A 19509-nucleotide genomic window follows, 5' to 3' on the forward strand; every position below is an offset into this window, starting at 1 on the left:
TTTCTTTCCTTCCTCTTTGCATCTCTGCACCATTTGTGTGGGTAGATACTGTGAGTAATGGTGAACCTTTTACACTTGTTTACCTTCCTTACTAAAGATTGTAGGGACTTGCATCACATTTGTCCTCAGCCACCCTGTCTCCAGTCTGAAAACTCCTACCATATCTCATCATTCCTTAAGCAGAGACACTTCAGGCTCTGGCCATCCTCCTCTGAACCTTACTTCTTTCCACCATGCCTGGTTTGAGACGGGGAACCAGAACTGTTCTCGGTAATCAAAATCTCTCGGCAGCAGGGAATTATACAGGACCAGTAATTATGTTTTCTGGTTTGTTCTCTACTTCTCACTAAATAATTTCTGGTATTCTATTTCCATTGTTTTCCCTGACATTTGAGCCAGTGTATTTGTACAACTGTCCTGCACCATGTCAGTGTTTCATTTCTGAATGACAATAGTCAGCTGAGATCCTCTTGTTTTCTGTGTGAAGTTAATACCTTTCCTTCTGTGTATTATTTCAATCCACAGGTTTTTAGAGACTCTACAATAAAATCTGCTCATAAATGGAATTTTTTACTGTATTAATTTGTATATATGGGTCTCTTCATACTGCACTTACTCAAGGGTGTATATAATTATTGTATCTTTTATATCATGATCTGTTAGTAATAGAAAATGTCCACAGAGATCTGGCAGAAAATTTCCTTGTGGAAATACATCTTATATTAGAAAAAGAGTACTTTAACTTGTATTCATTTTATCCATTTTCCCCAGAAAAGTAAATTATATGAGTAGAATATTTTTGTGCCCATGTCAATTTTTATAACTCTGTCAGTACTGATGTTTAGACAAAATGGAAATTTTTGAGAATTAAGTCAACCATACCAAACCACACTGAGAAACTGGCATTTTTTACCACCATAAGATTGATCTTTACTGTCAGACATATGGCCTATGACAATGTAGGTGAAGATAATCTGATGACCTGGTTTTCATTTGGCCACCACTGTGACAAAATAAGAATCTGTACCTTTCCAAAAGCATGATCAAACTTGTAGTAGGTGGTATGAGATGCCATCACATTGCATAATTGTTTTCTGTTCATCCAAGCAACTCACCCACCAAGGGGGCAGAGAAGATGGTAAATAATGTCCAGTGCTTAAAAGTAGGGACTGTTGTGCTTGTCCTTCTGAATGATATTGTGTAAATGAAATGTTATGTTGTTGTGATGTCCTTAATACTTCTATTCTGTTTATTCACTGAGATCAGGACCTAGATGTTCTAGCAGAATCTATCTAGCGTTTTCATATGAAATTTTCCCAACTCCTACTCCAGAAATATTTTTATTTTCATTCCTCAGGTTTTCAATCAATTATTCTCTTTACTTGGTATGATTGCAGTTGTTTTTTATGAGTGTCAAAGACCCAAAAAAAATCATTAAATATTAATAATTTTAAAAGTAGCTTTTCATCGTCCCAGTGATTTTCTTATTCAGCATTAATGTTCCATTTCCTATTTTCTGATTGCCCTCAACTCATCACATCTATCTATATCCCGTTCATGCAGTCCCAGGGCTTGAGTCTGGAGGACATGCACCTGCATGGGGGGAGTATCTTTCTTCATGCCACATATGATGGTTTAGATGTGTTGAGTTCTGCATGGCATATCAGGAGAGGTGGAGATGACTGTCAGGAGGGGGGGAGCTGGAAGGGGGGTAGCGCATCTCCCCCTTGCCGTCGCCCAAGGACTGCACAAGAACCTCAGAGATAAGTAAAACAAGAACCTCAGAGATAAGTATATATGTACATGCAATGTACCAACCCATGCATATGTTTGTATATTTTGTAGGCGTGCTAGCACATGCATATGCACACACATCTGTGCACATATTTATGCACAATGTATATGTGTATATACAGTTTATATATAGATGTATGCATGCATGTATATGCTGGTATACCTATGGGCACGAAACCATCACTTAATTATCCTTCGGGAGGAGTTTCCAGCCCAGAAACCCATTCTCCCCACGGCTGGAGGGAAGCGTCCGCCGCCCCTCCCGCCGCCAAGGCGCTGCCGGGGCTGAGGCAGAGCCCAGGAGCTGCCCCGACCTCCGAGCTGCTGCAGGAGGAGGGAGAGGGACCCAAACTGAGCGTCGCTGCCCCTGAGGCTATTCTTGCCGGGTGTTCACATAGACACAGGTGGGTCCGGGACACTCCCACACCATCACGTGGCGAGGGGAACGAAAGCAAGCCTTTCCGCAGTTTTCTTTGTTTGTAATTGAGAAAGACTTCAAGCGCAAAGTCTTAAGAGCCTCCTGAGGTGCTTCAGAGCAAAGGTAAATTCACCTCACGATAGAACAGAGAGGTAAAACAGATTTGCCCGCGACACGAGTAAAGAAAGGGTCAGTGACCCGTTGGTCCCCGTGTTGAGGCGCGTAAGTAACCCCAGAGAATGATCTCCACCAGCCCAGAGACGGCGCTGCCTTTGTCTCTGCCCCTCCGGGCGGCTGCGGGCTCTTGCCGAAGGGGCGCAGCGGAGGGCGGCGAACAAAGGAAGAAAGCTCTGTCACCGCAGCCCTGCCCGTACAGGAGATGCCCGGCACCCCTGCCCGGCCCGAGCAGGCTCCCCTGAAGGGGACGCTAAATAATTGATCATCATCGATTGCCCGCATGCATTGGGAAGCCAGAGCGGGCGCATCCCTTGCTTGCAGCCCGCTCCTTCCCCCATTTACGCTGTAATCCTATTCCACCATGTGCAGATAGATGAAGGGACGTAATTCAGCCTTCAGGCCTGGGCGGGGTTCTCGCCGTTTAATCTTTTCCTTTCTCTTCCCTTCGCTGCTTTCTTCCCTTCCCCCCCCGTCCCCCCCACCCCTTCCGTCTCCCAGGCCCAGTGAGGTCAGCTCATGAATATTGCTTCATTTTTCTGAGAGGCTCTGGCAGCGGCGGGTACCTCGTGTGCGGTGCCCGGCTCTCCGTGCATGCATTTCGCCAGCCGGGCAGCGGACAAAGTGGTGGTGAGTAACGCAGATGCTTTAGGTACAAGCCTTCTCTCTTTTCCTTCTACTTTTTTTTTTCTCTTTCTCCCCAAAAAGGAAATATTATTCCTAATGCAGATGTAACAAACCCGCCAGGTATGGGGGGGGGGGGGGGGGGGGGGACTTTCAAAAATCCCCTCTGCTCCTTTAAACCAGGACAAAAGGCAGAAGCGCTCCCAAATCTTAAGCCGCGTTTGCGAATTCTCGCCGGGGCAGAGGCGGATGCCCGGTAGGACGAAAAGGCCAGGGACAGGTGGATGCTCTGCCCGAAGTTCGGGGCACGGGAGAGTCCCGTGCTGGCCCGTGGAGCCACCGGACTGCTCCCTTTTGTTGCTTCCATTTATTTACCCCTTTTTCCGCCTGGACAGCTGTTCCCGACAGGAAAACCTGCGGAGACGCCGCGTCCCGGCGCCACGTGGGTTTGTCTCTGGGGAGAAGGTCGAGCTGCGGAGTTTTGTGAGGACAGAGGTTTCGGACTTGATCTTAAACAGGGCTTTCGTTGTGCCAGTTAAAAATGTATATGAATACATATATATATATATATACATAAAATTAGCCAGCTTAACCCTAAGAGGTAGCAGATCTTGGATTTTGGGGCATGCAGGGTAAGGGATTGTGTTCTGGGAGGTCGCAGTTGAGTCCGATGTCTTAGTTGCCGTGAAAGTTCCCTAAAAGATTCAGGTATAGCATAGGGTTTCCGATGATTAATTTGAATTACGTTTCTTATATTTCATACCTGTATAGCTCCAAACAATGGTAGGGTGGGAATTCTGTTTGTGGTGGCTAATAGAAATGCAAGCAAATCTTTTATAAAGTGTTGTCATACAAGTTTTATAGCTCTATACGCCCATGCTTTTTTTTTTAATAATTAATGCTTGGGAAATGTCTGCCAAATTGTGTCATTTTGAGGATTAATTTCGACAATATTGGCTTAAATCTGGTTATTAATGACAGTGCATTTGAGAGGAAATGATGTCCTCCTGCCAGTGACAGCAGAGCAAACACAGCCTCATTGTCTAGTATGTTCGAGGGAGTCAACCAATTGTCAGGGCACGGTATAGTCTCTACATTGATTTTGCCCAGTCGTGCTTCTTTCTTTATCCCCTGTTCTAGCAGGGAATGGTTAAGCCATGTTCTAGGAGGGAATGGGCAGGCCATGTTAGGAATGCTGTCATTTCTGATGTTGCCCATGTTTTCTCCCTAAGGGGAGTTGAATAAAGGCTGTGTGAAAACAGTTTGTGGATCATAGCCATTACTTTCAGAATATATTGGGGGCATTAGCAGCATGATATGGCTTTTAACAGCCCTTCTTCATAATCTGTTGTGATCATGAAAACTCTGGTTGTGTCATTATAGAGGCAAATTGTCAAGTGAGCATCCTTCAGAGAATGACATATAACATTTTATTCCGGGTGACAGTGTATTCCTCGCTTCTTCTGTTTAGAAAATCTGCTGGAGTGATTATGTCTGAGTCCTATATAACTTATTGATATGCATAACTGGTAACAAATATGAATCGGTCCTGACAGCACCTCTGGATAAAAAACTGGGGCAAATGTGTGTTTAGAAGCTGACTGCAAAACCCCTTTCCTTTATGACCCTCGATTCCCGAGTCACCTTGCCCCGGAAGAGTCGCTGTCAAAGCTGGGAAATCTGTAGTTGCTTCCACGTGTGCAGTCCCTTTGTACAGTAGCTTTCCCCTATTCGGCTGTGATAGACATTGGAACGAGGCCTTTTAGCAGGCAGACAGGTGCATTAGCAACGCAGGCTTGGTGGTGAGGACAAGGGAGAGGGAAGTTTGTGTGTGGGAGGAAATCCATCCCCGGTGTGGCGGTCCGGCGGGGGAAGGTTCAGCATCGGGGCTGGGGAAACGCCCCTAGGTGCAGGCGGAGTGGGAACAGGTCTCAGCCTCAGCCGAGCCCTTCGGGCCCTTCCTTGAGCCGCTCCGGTTGGCTCTGGGCTGCGGCCTCGGTCGGATTCTCCCCGGCCGCTCCGGGGGACCGCTCCGGTGGGCGCGGGTGAGGGCCGGGGGCCGGCGGGGCGCCGCGACGGCGGGGAGCGGGCAGGCTGGCGGGCCGCCGTGGCCGGAAAGCCCGTCTCCCCGTCCTCCCCGTGCCCACCCCGACCGCTTCTCCGGTTCTCCTCCCCCAGCTCTCGGGGCGGCGGCGGCGGAGGAGGCGGAGGAGCCGGCCGGTGATGGACGCGTCCCCGAGATAGCCGCCGCCATGAGCCAGCCGCCTGCAGGGGGCGCCGCCGCCGAGCCGCGCCTGCATCCCGAGGGCAGCAGCGGCAGGAAGCAGCCGCGGGCAGCCTCGCCGGCCCGGGCCCGCGACGCCGCCCCGCGCCCGCCGCCCAGCGCCGCCAAAGCCGCGCCCAGCGCCGCCAAAGCCGCCTCGGCGCGGCCGCCGCCCGGCCAGGCCCCCCGAGCCGCCCGCGGCCGCGCCGCCGAGAAGCCGGCGCGGGGAGCTGTCCAGCCCGGCGGCGGTGCTGAACCGCCGCCCAACGCCGCCGCCGGGAGAGGAGGAGCCGCCGCTCCCGCCGCCGAGGAGCCGCTGCCGCCGCCGGGCGCCGCCGAGGAGGCGCCCCCTGCAGGGGGCGGTGGGGGCGAGCGGGAGGGGGCGGTGGCGCCGCCGCCCAAGCAGTGGCGGGGGAAAGCGGGGCGGTCCCCGCTGAAGGGCGCGGGGGAGGCGGCCCCGGCGCCTCCATCTTCCTCGGGCGCGGGGAAGGGCCGCGGTGCGGCGGCGGGCGGCGGCGGGTACTGGAAGGAGGGATGCCTGCAAAGTGAGCTCATCCAGTTCCATCTCAGAAAAGGGCTGGCGGCGGCCGCCCAGATGCAAACCAAGGGCAGCAACCACAGCAGCAGCAGCGGCAGCGCTGCCTCCGCCGCCTCCGCGGCCGCCGCCCCGGCCGAGCCTCCCCCGGCCGCCTCCGCCTCCTCGCCCGCTGCCATGGCGGCGGCCGGGGCGGAGGGGCTGCGGCAGGGCGAGGCAGAAGGCGACGGCAGGAGCTGCGGCCCCGAAGTCGCCCTGAGCCCCCACCTGCAGGAGGAGATGCAGGAGGAGATGGAGAAACTGCGGGAGGAGAACGAGAGCCTCAAGGTGAGGGGCCGGGGCGGTGACGGGGGTGGGGGAGAACCAGGGCCGGGCGTGGACAGGGCTGCCTCCCGACCGGAGGACCTTCCCGGCCTCCCTCTTGCAGCAGGAGCGCTTGAAGCATCTTTAAGATGGCTCTGTTGTGGAGTGTGCGGGCAGTGCCACTTCCCTGCTTCGTTGCGGTGCTTATAATGAGCTGGATTGTATTTACCTGCCGTCCCTGCGGGGCGGAGCTCCATTTTGGCTGCCTTTTCCTATGTGTGCTGACATTTGTGCTTTTGACCCACCTGTTGCGTCCCTGTCCCCTTCTTGCCCCTGGTGCCAGAACGAAATAGACGAGCTGAGGACAGAGATGGACGAGATGAGGGACAGTTTCTTTGAGGAGGATGCTTGTCAGCTTCAAGAAATGCGCCATGAACTGGAGCGAGCCAACAAGAACTGCCGGATCCTTCAGTACCGGCTGCGCAAGGCCGAGCGCAAGAGGCTCCGCTACGCCCAGACTGGCGAGATCGACAACGAGCTCATACGCAGCATGGAGCAGGACCTCAAGGTACAGACACGGGCAGGTGTCGAGGGAAAGGGAGCGTCTCAGATGGAGACACAACCATGCTCTTGGTCCTCATGACTCAGGCATTTCCATCCGTTCCACTGTGCACCCAGTGCAGTTCATGAAATAGCAATGGCCAAGCTCTTCTTGGTAATAGGAAGCCCTTGCTGTATGTAGCCCTTGCTATCATTTTTTATAAAGGTAATGTGCAAGGAGTTAACTCAAAAGCAAATTAGAAGCGAAAGGTTTTGGGCTCTTTATGATGAGTGCAAAACATACACTTCCACTGCAGAATTAAACCAACCTCACCAAACAGCCCCGTTGACTTTGAGGGGATTTTGTTACTCTTAAGTGAAAGATTTTAGGGGGTAAGCAGATTGAATACTTGCAGTCACAACACTAAATCCTTACTCTGTCTCCATCAGTAAAAAAACTGCTGTCATAGTCAATGAATCCAGGGTTTTGCACATCCACCTGAAAGCGTAGACAAAACCCATCAAATTTCAGTGTGTCATCAACTGCATTTCATCCATAAGATCTGAATCAACCACAGCCTCTTGCTAAGGAAAAGTTTCAGTCCTTGTTTAAAGATTGTCATTGGTAAAATACCCATCATCTCCATTCTAGATTGGTCCAATTACAGAGAAAAAAGCCTTTCTTGACACAGTTGGAAGTTTAATTTCTGCTTCCATTCACTAGATATTGAAGGACTCCTGCTGAATCAGGACACCTAAACATTTTTCAGTTGACTGATCTCCCACTTAACTGACCTTTTCTCATGGAAGTGCAGACCTCTGTATAGCAAATGTGAGCTTGTTGGCCACACTTCTGCCTAGATACCCATGGCACATGGGCTCTGTGGGCTGCAGTTTAAAATGTGAATTTAATACATGATGACGAACAAGGTTATTTTTTAACTTCTTTCTGATAAATATGATGGATGGATATGATGGATAAATATGTTATTCTCAGACCTGGTTTGGATCATCTTTTCTGAAAGTTTTCAAGCTTGTCATCACTATTATTAAAATTTCTATTTGATATTCCTTTTCTGTGAGTATTCAAAACCCACGTTTTCTGTTGTGGCTGTGACAGTTCTATAAATACAGCTGCCCATGTGGTTCTTGGCAAAATAGAGTCTTCCTGATCAGAAGCAAAATCACCCCCTTCTCCTGGGGATTTCTGTTTGAAACAAGGGATGAGGCTTAGGTGATCAGTTGAGACACACACATTTGCAGGCAGAATTTGAAGGTGGGCCTTCATGTCTCAAGTGAATTGTGATTATAGTTGGCTTCTTTGTTGGCTCAGTGTTACTTTTATTAGCAAGTCATACACATGCAGGCTGGGGAGGGAATTGTTGAGGGCACTTCTGCTGAGGTTCTTGTCTGCCAATATAGGAGATAGAAGCTAAGGCCTTGGATTTAGCTGGACAAAGAGCTTGCTTTAATTAGCATTTCTCCCATGTGCTTCCCAGTGTGACTGACTCATTGGAAAGGAGCAGTGTTCTTGCAGAGTGTTCTCACTGTTCATGAATGTGCTCTGCTTTGGAGTAGGGATGAATGCCTAATGCCAAATTTCTGCCTTATAGAGTTCTGGGTGCTGGCTAACCATAATTATAACTTGTGTGGTTTTAGGTAGTGTTTTCAAGTCCTCTTCTGAAGAAAGACTATCCAAATTGACATTGTTCATTTTGCAGTATATTAGGGAACTTGATCCTTCAGAGATATGTTTTAATACAGCTATCTGCAAGACTGTATCTTACATACGCCTGGATTAAAATGTATCTTGCATAAGTGAGTTCCATTTCCCATGTGATCTAGAATGCTCTGTATTTTTTTTCCTGCATTAACAGCTATTCCACCAATTTTTGTGTCAAAAAGTTAGCTACCAGTAATTGCATTACAATTTGGTTTTATTTACTGATCCAGACTGTATCTATAGACTATAGGTTCTATTAAGGTGCTGTTTTAAATATCCCCCATGATTTTCCATTTACTTTGGTTGGACAACCAGATGAGCACTTTAATACTAAGTGTAGGAAAAGGCATCAAGCTAAAGCCCTGTGGTGTGTTTCTCAGCTCATTCTGCAGTCTCTTTGGCCTATGGTTATAATTGAAATTCTCCTCCACTCACTCTTTCTGTTGGGCATTTTGTGTCTTGAGTGCGTGTGCAGTGGGGGAGGTTATTGAATGATCTTGTTCTACACTGCAGTGTTGTATCTGTAATTCACACACACTGGGTTTCTTGTCAAGGGAGGCTGAGTCACTAGCTGCTGCTGATTTCTGAAACATTAGATCTTTCTAGATGCTTACTTACCGTTAGAATTTCTTCTCTAGAGTTTTAGTATGTCAAAGAACTTCTGACATACTAACATAAAGGTGGTTTGAGTGAAAGCCATGAAGGACAGCTCGCTGAACTCCCCTAGCTAATGCTAAGTTGGATTAATTATGCTTGCCAGTGTTCTAAAAAAAAGCAGGAAATTAGGCTTTTCAAACTATATTTCTGTGCATCTAAATCACCATCAACACAGTGATTAGTGTATATTTAAATATTTTTGATGTGTGATTATAATTTCTGGTAGTTTCAAAAATATAGTGCAAGTGGCTTGCAGGGTAAGATTCTCATTACTTTTCCTGAGGAGGAGGAATTAAATCTTGTCATATGCCTTATAACTCTATTCCTATGAAAATGCATTAAAAATCCCCCAAACAACCACAAACCTTAATTTCCATTGAAAATATTGGATATCATTTGTGTGAACACAACATCAGTAAAAATGTTGTTTGTTTGTATTTTGATCTTAAAATGAGCCAATGGTAGTAAATATTTTCATTAATTGTCCACCAAGGAGAGAGATACTAGCAGAGTCAAAATAAACGTGTCCATTTGCAGTCACAGGTAGACACAGGTAGGGAAGGCCTGGAGAAGATGGGCCCTGCTTTTAGGTGCTCTTGCGTGTCAAGTATTTGAAGAGTGTGTGGTTTTAGGCATTGAAAAGCATAAGCTAGCTGTGGTTGAGAGAAAATAGATGATGCACTATCTCCAGGAATAGTGAAGGTCCTGTTTAACTGTTGATGTGACAGAACCTAAGAAGGAGTTGGTGTTTAATGTCTGATGTGGTTTCCAGTGAAGTCCATAGGGATAATGTATAATTTTTTTGGAAGGAATTGGCTTGAATTTGGAATTATTTAGAATTCTGTCTGTGGGTGTCCTTGTCTACCTGTTTCCTTACATACCTCTTCCATCAAAACACCCAGAATTAACTTTTAAATGGTTGCTTAGGCACTAAGCACTGCAGCAGTTAATTTTTTTTAACCCTTCTTTTGATATACCATTTCATTTAGGTTGCAAAAGATGTATCAGTGAGACTTCATCACGAGTTAGAAAACGTGGAAGAAAAACGTACTATAACAGAAGATGAAAATGAAAAATTAAGACAGCAGCTTATAGAAGTTGAAATTGCCAAACAAGCACTACAGAATGAACTGGAAAAAATGAAAGAGGTTAGTATTGCTATTTACTTCTACTCCAATTATTTGAAGAGCTTAGATTCTTCCTGATGAAGTGTTTTTCTTCTACAACTTGGTTTGGGGGCAAGCAATATGGCAGTCAAAAGTTGAAAGTTGCGAGGAGTGCTAAAGTACAACTTGATGGTTGCGAAGCTGAGAAGAAACTAAAATATTTGGTGGCTTTTAGCAAAACAGGAACCAAGAGGTGCCTTTTTTTCTCTCTCTGCTAGGAGGGAAATGTGAAGTTATTGGTAACAAGACTTCAGATGCTTTGATACATTGTACCTACATAAATATTCATGTAGGAAGTGTGCTGAAGTGTGCCAGAGGCATCTAACTTTACAGATGATGTTTCCCACAGGTTTTTACAAAGACCAGTAGTTCTTCCCTGGCTAACTACACCTGGGGACTAGCAGGCACACTGAGACTGGGGATCTAGCCACCTCCCCATCTTGTTCAGTCATGTTCTTTGGAGTACTGGGAAGTGAGAGACTCTACCTGGCTTTTCAATCTAAGCGTAATTTTTCATTGTATCTAATTAATCTTCAAAATTACTCCAGCTGCCATTATATAGATGCAAGATACTGTCCCATTAAGTAAGCAGAAAATTGCATTACAGCAGTATTAGCCAGGCTGACAGAGATAACAAAGCAGCAGTAAAAGGAGAAACTGTTGACTAAGAATGACTTATCAGAAGTCCCTAAAAACAGCTCTCCTGTTTCCTCTTCAAGATTTAAAATTCAATGAATGCCCCCAATTTTCACATTTAGGAATATACCCTGGTAGGAACACCAGTGTCTTCTTTGATCTTGTATGAAGCAGGAGAGACATATTTAGTTGTCAAAAAGGGCAGGAAATTTTGATTTGTATGATGTTAGGACATTTTTAGGAACTGCAAATGAGTCCTTTAAGTGATGTAGTATTAAAAATATTAAATTTTTTTCTTTACAGGAGCTGAATTTCAAGCATGTTAGTAGAGGTTAAACAGGTGGTTTGTTCCACCTTCTGCTGCTTTCTCAAATAACTGCTGATTTTAAAAGGGCATGAAAAAAATCTGAGCTTTAGTCAGGTTTCCCCTCATCTCCCTGAAACTTTCCCCTTCTGTTTTCTTTCTGGTTACTGCCATTAAATAGAGCTTGGTTTCTTCTTGATAAGAGCATGGTCTTTCTGTAATAATCCTTGTAACTTGTCTTTAAGATTGCCTTTACTCCAAAGCTTTTGTTACTCACACTCTACTTTCTCTAGGTTCTCATCTCTGGCTCCTCCTTCTCTCTAATAGGTTATACTGCTGTAAAATCCTTTTGTCTTGCTTTTTTGAAGCATCTTCAGATTACAGTGATGTTTGGTGGCAATTTAGCAGTTTGTGTTCTTTGATAGTAAGCCAGTTAATTGACTTCTTCATCCCTGTCATCACCAGTCACTTTCTCCTTATCATGGTTCTTCCCTCTGGCCCGCTACGCGGAGTTACGATTCTGCTGCTCCCGCACTGCTCTCCACTCCTTTCTTTGGCTTGTGTTTAGTCCTTTCTGGTTTTGCTGTTGGTATCAATGAAAGGGTGCTGGAGGCTCAGAAGAGATGGTGTCATCTTTAGGGTCTCTTGTTACACAATAATGGTTTTCATGAAGCTGAAGCAGATGGATGTTTCCCAGTGGCACAGAATGGAGGCACTGAGCCAGAATGAAAACATTAAGTAAGCCTTGACACCATAGTAGGGGTGGAGTGGACAAAGAGTCAGAAATACATCCTTATACTGAAAAAGGGAGAACTTCTTCAGAAATGTGTTGTCATAATTGGCAGGATTTATGTATTTCAAATAGGCTGCTGAGTTGCTTTCAGCAGGTGAATGCTGATTTTCAGGCCAGGACTTTCAGCACACCATGGGGAGAGATGGAGGATGGGTGAGGAGGTGCAAGTAAGAGGAAAAATGAGTTTGAAGCAAAGCCAAATTATTATTATTATGCACTTGGCAAATATACCATGACTTGGGGGACCCATAGAAACATGCTTGTAAAGAATAGTAAATCTTACAGAATTGAAATTTAGAATCTGTGAAGAAGCTATTCAAATGTTAATACAAAAAACCATGAAAACAACCAAAAGCAGTCTGCATTAGAATTTTTCTGTGACAAATAGTTTTTCTTCTTCTCTGGCAATTGAAGGTTTCATGCATTTTAAATGTCATTGTCAGGTAGTCACAATGTTAATTTTCTGTTTGTTTATGAGTTATTTCCTCTAATCTCATGGATTCACAACCCTTTCTCATTTCAATACAGTCATTATAACCAATGGAACCTCCTGCTTAAAGGAGTTCTACTCAGCTTAAATTGAAATACGGGGAAGGCCTTTTGTCTAGATTGGGATCTTTGCTTTATTGAGCTTAGAATTAATGGGAAAGTATGTCTCTAAAGACAAAGAAACATTTTTGTTTCACAACATAGAAAAAATGCTTGGAGATGTAATGATTGATTTCTGTACTTTTGTCATCAGATGTGCTGCAGAAACCCAAACCTTTCCATTCTTAAAATCTATTTATGTACAACTGCCATATGAAATTTCTTGTTCTTTAATAATGAACACTGTGAGATATCATAGAATTAATATATGACTTAATAGAAAATGTAAGAAAGAAAGCATAATGTTTTGTTAGGTAGTCTCTAGGGCAGGACCAAAGCCAAAGTTTTCTCTTTGTGGATTCTCTGTTGTTTCAAAAAGCATGGATACTTGACTGAAAACATGTAGAAAAGATAAAAGCTAGCAGATGTGTTGGTTTAGAGTCAAATCTGGAGTTCTCCAGTGAACATTTGGGTGAATATAGACATGTGAATGTATTTGTCCATTTATGTAAAGATGTAATTGCAGTTTGCTTTCTTGATTTGGAGCTTTTGGAAAAAACAAATTATGATAAATTCCACAACAAGTTTGAAGATGTTGTTGATGGCAGCAGAAGCTTGCAAGCATCCAGGATTTGGAAGGTGTTCCAACAATGCATTCATTTTCTATCAGTTACTTTTGCTTTCAGCCCTCCAAACTGCAGCTATTTGATGGAAAATTATTCCTGCATATATCCACACAGACACACAAGATTTTTAATCTGTGTTGGTTTTATTTGTAGCAACTGCTGCTGATTTTTTCTTTAATATTGGTTGCTATCAACTGTAATCCTTTTTGGGAAGCTGAAAACAAAGTAGAGGAATTGTTTCCTAGCAGGAAAGAGAAACTAACAGTAGCTAGATGTAACTTTTCAGATATTAAAAAAATTAACATGTTAATAATAATAATAATAATGAACATGTTCATGGATTAATTAATTAACTTTCATTAATTTGTTGTTAACAAGTAAAGCCTAGATAATGCTTGTAGATCTTTCTGTTATCATGAACTAAAAATCAATTTGTTTGCTGTAGCTATGTAGCAAACACCCAGTTACCTGACGTTTAGTGGTTTGTTGTGAAACAAATGAAATAGGGGGAAAATATGGTTGTTGTACTGGACCCTGGGCTCTACAAATCCTGATTGCAATGCAGACATGCAATGGCAAGAAGCACAGTGTTTTTCTGGGGACATGGGTTGTGGAAACCCAGAGCACTGGGAATATTTCTCTCTCTGCCCTGGGGTGCCCTGACCCCCAGGGGAGCACTGACTTTGACCCTCTTTCATGGAGAAAGTTTCCTAGCCTTCAAGATAGACTAGAATCCACAAAAGTGTGAAATAGATTACAGAGAATAGTGTAGGTGCATCCCTTAGGTGAGAAATTTAGGTTTTGGGATTTTTAGTATGTTGTGGATGGAAGCAAGATGGAGGGCACCGGGTGTCATCCTGAGTTTCTTCTTCATGCTTCTTCCTTCTTCTTCATGGGTTTGGGTTGCATTTTTTAATTGGGCAGAAAAGTCCAATAGCAGGCTCTTTGGGATCAGTTATTGGGTTAAAAAGGGAAAATAATCTAGGTCTTAATTGGATAGTCTAGTCTTAAAAGACCTTGTAACAAGAGATTGTTAGCCATTTTGTGCCTTCTAATGAAAAGCTGCCAAACTCACAGTAGTGAGACTATTTTACTGATAAGAAATAATAAACACTTGAGTCCAAAGTTGAAATAATATCTCAAGTGCCTTCAATCCAGACCCAGAGAAACCAACAACTGGTACCCCCACAATGTGTCTCTCTGGATGGGTGTGGATTGCTCTGCTACTGCTCCAAGCTGGGCAGATGCAAGGCAGCTCCGTTCTTACAGCTGCTTTAGGGTGGTGTTGTCAAGCCACCATTTTCTTTTTCTGAGCACAGACTTTTAGTTCAGATACAGAACCTGTGATAACCATGGCACTGAACCAGAGATGTCTTTTGTGCCTTCAGTTCAGACTGCAGGCAGCGGAGTCTATTTTGCTGTAGTGGTGCCTGTCTTGTCAATCTGGTTCATACACTGCATGGAAATGGAAGGAGGCAACAGGATCTGGGGAACTGGGCACTGGAGCTTGGAGGAAGAATCTGAATTCTGTTCCTTATTTTGACATTAACCTGCTGTGGGACCAAAGGAACATAATTGCACTGTTCTGCTTACTCTTGCAACCTTTGCCTGCCCTGTTTAAGCACAGATTAGCTCTTTATACACCTCTGAGTGTTCAGACTGCATAGACATCAGAAGGATAGCTGGAAATTTCACTAAAAAAGCTGCTGTAAAAAACCCCCAAACAACTCCAAATTTGACCCCTGCCACCCCTGCAAAAGAAAAAAAAAAACCAAAAAAACAAAAACAAACAAACAAAAACCCAAAACCAAAAACAAACAAACCCAAAAACAAACAAACAAACAAAAAACCCCAAAAAACCCAAAACAACCAAAAAAACACCTCAAACCAACAAACACACATTGCAAAAGATCTGGTAAGATGCTGTCCCTGTCCCCTTGATCAACAATACTGGCTTGCCTTGCTTTTCTAGGATGAAAATCCAGTATCTCTTCTTTCTCATAACCCTTTCTTTCTTTAAGCCCCTTCTCCTGCCATTTAACCACAACCACTTATTTCAAGTCTTTCCTCTATAACTCACAAAGTCTCACATTCTCCAGATTCTTTCACTCAGTCTTGATCCTGTGTCTCTTTTTTTCTTTTTTCTTTTTCTTTTTTCTTTTTCTTTTTTCTTTTTCTTTTTCTTTTTCTTTTTCTTTTTCTTTTTCTTTTTCTTTTTCTTTTTCTTTTTCTTTTTCTTTTTCTTTTTCTTTTTCTTTTTCTTTTTCTTTTTCTTTTTCTTTTTCTTTTTTCTCTTTCACTTTCTCCTTTTCTTTCTTTTTCTCTTTTTCTTTTATGTCTGATAGTAGTAGCTGTTGTGCTGTCTTCTGATTTCTAAGTCCCAGTCTTGTCCTTCTCTCCCACCATTCCTTCCTTCCCTGCATCCTTCCAACTCTTCATGAGTGTCCAATCTTCTTTCTGGATTTCAAGAATTTTCTAGTTAATTTTGCTCTTATTCTGATTTAAATATATTATCCCCATTTCTTAGCTACAACTTCAGTCTGCTGTGAAATTTTTACTTTTTCCCTGGTTCCTCTGCCCCCTCATGCAAATCTGTCAGCTTCCTTGGTTTGTTCTCTTTCATTTCCTTGTATCCAAGCCTTAGCTCATCATTTTTGCATCTGATCTGAGAGCAGTGGAGGATCACTCTCTGTGCTAGGAAACAGGAATTGTATCTCTGTGAGCACCTGAATGAAGGTTTCTGGTTCTAATGCCTGGCTTCAGCTTTATCCAGGCCCTCATGGAACAACAATTGCAGGACTAGTTGGCTTTGCCTTCTGGCCCTGGAGTTGGAACATAATCTGTCAGCTGGAGAAAACATGCAGATTGATAGCTGGCAGTGGGAGAGGGTAAGGTAATTTATAAATACTGAATTTTCAGCAATTCAAACTGGTAAGCTCCAATGAATAATTACCTGGTAATATATAGGAATGGAAAATTTCTAAAAGGTTATGTCATCCTTTTGATGAGTTAGGAAAGTATGAGGTATACATTGTATATAAACACAAAAATGGTCTGGAACACGGACATACTGGATGTCTCAAGAGAACAGGTGCTAGAATAATTTACTATAAGCAAACAAGAATATTGTCATCTTAAAAAGAGCTGAATAATTTGCTTAAATTTCCCAAAATATTAGTAGTGTTGGTAACTTATCCCAGGACAGATGCTTGGTGTGGAAAATCTGCAATGCTTAAAATGTGATGAGGTTGCAAGAAATTGGAACCAAGTCTCATAAAGAGTGGTGGTTTGCAGCATTTCCAACAGGCAAGGCAGCCATATCCAACAGTAACATTACATATTTGGATGCTTTCAGAACTTCCTTGCCTGGTACTCGTCTTGATCCCTTCTCTCAGGACCTTAAACTTCACCATCTCACAGCAGTGCTGCCAGTGCTGCCACTGACCATTAAACCTCTGATTCCTTGTTTGCAAGAGGTCCATCAAAGTAATTGCTACAGCTGACTTATTCATCACCTGTGGCAAAAATTGTCTTCAATCCATTGCAGAAATCATGTGACTGTTAGTTGTCTGAAAATGCTTCATCTATTTTCCCTTGTGCATCAGATGATCAGGAGACACTTCAGATGATGCTCCTCTGTCCTCTGATTGTTGCCTGTAGCTCACAGCTGGCCCATCATCACCTGCCACAGGACAGCACCAAATGCAATTGAACTGCTCTTTTGTGTGGAGCCAAACCCTTCTTCCTCACCTTTAGAGTTTTCATCAATCCATTGCTGCACTCCAGGCATGTGAGCTATCCTGACTGGTCTCTGTGATTCCAGTGAGGTCATAACTATGTGGATGTTCATGGATTTCTAGCTTCTGTTTTTTGCCTGTGCTGCATGCATATGAATCACTGGAGATTGATACTTGAAAGAGAAAGTTTAAGTCTCCTCCATCATGCTGTCTCCCAAGCACATCATAATTGCACCTCATATATTCATTTTTCCTCAGAGTTAGAGCCTCATTTCAAACAGCTGGTAATGGAGGGAGCAAGGTTAAGCAGAGTGAGATGAGAGGCTGCTGTAGCTGCTCATCCTCACAGGCTCAGTGCAGCAAGTGGAAGTCTTTGGAGAGTTACAGTAATTTACTTGCTCCTGGCACCAGATGGCAGCAGGGGAGGATTTAATAGGGCTCTCACAAGACCAGTTCCTTCCTGTGTCTTTTGGAGTATCCAATACTAAGTCTATCAGCAACACTTTTACCAACAGTACCTTTAAGCAGAGGGTTTCTGTGATCTGGAATTTTGGTTTGTTGTCTCAAATAAAGGCAACTAGTTTTGATGAAAAGAACAACAGGGTACTTATAAGACTTTTCAAAAAGATGAGAAACAAATGTCTGCCTGGGTTTGTACAGAAAAAAGAGAATAAGTCCTCTATCTCCAAGCACAGCTCAGTGATTTCTAAGCACCCCATCCCAGCAGATGTGTAACCCTCAGTCAGAATTGCTTGTATGGTATTCTGTTACCTTTGGTGTCTTGCCCAAGTATTTTGATCCTTTAAAAACAGTACTCAGCAGGGATGCTATTCATAACCTGTGAGGGTGTGATTCTGACACACTTGCTCAGAGCACACTGTGACTTCACAGGGACTGGGATAAGCAGAGTTTGCTTCGGTTTTGTTCTTTGAATATGAGAAAAGAATCATAATGGAGTAAGAAATTAATCTCTGTAACAGAATCTGTTGTAGTAATTCTCTGAAAATGTCATGCCATGAGCAGGAAAAAAAAGTGCATTTGAGATGCAGCTGATGCTTAAACTTTGTAAAATTAGATTTTAGTTATCTATCAGCCATCAGCAATTCACATGAGCCATTTGCTTCAAGAGAGTTACTCAAAATTGAATATAAACAGCCTGATGGTCAATAATAATGTATTCCAAAACATATGTAGTAAATAGGGAATTATTTCAAAGGAATAAAGCTCCATAAACATATTCTTTTGGAGAGATTTTGTGGGTAAAGATGCCTGGAAGGATATTTTTAGTCATTGAAGTTGGTGTGCTGCTTTGTGAATTTCTATTCTGAAAATTGATTAAGATGTTTAAAAGAAGTGGCAGGATTGATGGCTGATTAGGAAGTAATAATGAAGGAGTGGCAGCTGTTGTAAAAAAGAGTATATCTGGAATAGATTTAAAACAGAAACTAATTTAGCCATCACAAAATAAAGACTGATCAGTTCTTTTGAATCTGTAAACATAATGCTGCTACTCTGATTTCATGGGAACGTGAGAATTCTTTCCTTGTGTCAGACTCTTATTTTATTTTCCTTCATCTCTGTGGTAGATAGCAGCAGCCTTAGATTTGCAAGCTCTTTTGTCAAAGGAGTTACTGATATTATATACAGTCTCCAGGTAAAATTAGAGTCTCTTTGCAGTAAGGTGTATTTTAAAGGAAAAAAAAAACAGTAATGACCATCTTAAAAAAACCCACAAAAAACCTAACTGAAATGGAAGCATAGAATAAAACCTGAGCTTCTAAAAATATAGAAGCTATATTTTACAGAAAGGACATTAGTCCAAACATTCTGGTCTCAAGCACCTGAAACCCTTTTTTTTTTTTTTTTTTTTTCCTTGGATAATTCTTTTCAAAGTTGTTTTTTTTTGCTACAGAATTGCTTCCAGCAGTCAAAAACTATATATGTAAAGTAAATCAGGCTAAGGAAGGGCCCACACACTGAACAAGCAGTTGCTAACATGTCCCTTAGATGGTTTTGACCTGGGTCAGCTGCTACTGCTTCAGTGCTTGGGCACGATTTGGGGTCTGGCCTGGGTCAGAGCTTGTTACTGATTGACAATTTGGATGTGCTCCTGTTTGTTTGAAAGGAAGCTGTAGGGAAGTTCAGCTGTATTGTCATCAGAGCTGAAAGGAGACTGAATTGTGAAGAGCCAGTTGGCATTGGGTCCTGAGAACAGTCTCTGACCATTTCATTTATTAGTGCAAAAACCAGGCAAAGGTTCTGTGACTTGGTGTGGAGCCAGATGAGATGGCAAACGAGATGCAGAACAGCAAGTCCAGTCTGTTGCTGCCATGTGATTTCGTCCTGCTGGGAATTACTTGGCAAGGGGCAATCACTTGCCATGCCCAGTTGTCCGTGGAAGTAATGGACAGGGTGGGAGCTGTGGATTGGGTGGTAGGTGGTATCTGGTTATCAGAGAAAATGGTTTGTGAGCATGAACTCACCATAGAGCAGGCAGTAAAAGATGTATTTCTCTTAGTACAGATTTTATAGTATGACTTCCTCAAGATATAAAGGAGAAAGAAAACCTTCTTTATCTCTTTGCTGAGTAGGCAGCCTCACTACTGACTTCACTAAGGCTGTCAAAAT

At 43.5% G+C, this 19509-nt stretch overlaps 1 protein-coding gene across 1 annotated transcript in view; it reads left to right on the plus strand.

Annotated features, from left to right (window-relative positions):
- Positions 1 to 2935: 2935 nt before the first annotated feature.
- SOGA3 (SOGA family member 3) overlaps positions 2936 to 19509 on the plus strand; it is a 31637-nt gene continuing 15063 nt past the window's right edge. Inside the window, exons 1-4 of the mRNA XM_036404519.2 lie at positions 2936 to 3016; positions 5189 to 6135; positions 6455 to 6679; positions 10021 to 10179. Coding sequence (XP_036260412.2) covers positions 5263 to 6135; positions 6455 to 6679; positions 10021 to 10179 — 1257 coding nt within the window. The 5' untranslated portion in view covers positions 2936 to 3016; positions 5189 to 5262. The remainder of the gene's footprint in view (positions 3017 to 5188; positions 6136 to 6454; positions 6680 to 10020; positions 10180 to 19509) is intronic.

The sequence above is a fragment of the Molothrus ater genome, chromosome 3 (genome assembly GCF_012460135.2).
Source record: "Molothrus ater isolate BHLD 08-10-18 breed brown headed cowbird chromosome 3, BPBGC_Mater_1.1, whole genome shotgun sequence".
NCBI lineage: Eukaryota > Metazoa > Chordata > Aves > Passeriformes > Icteridae > Molothrus > Molothrus ater.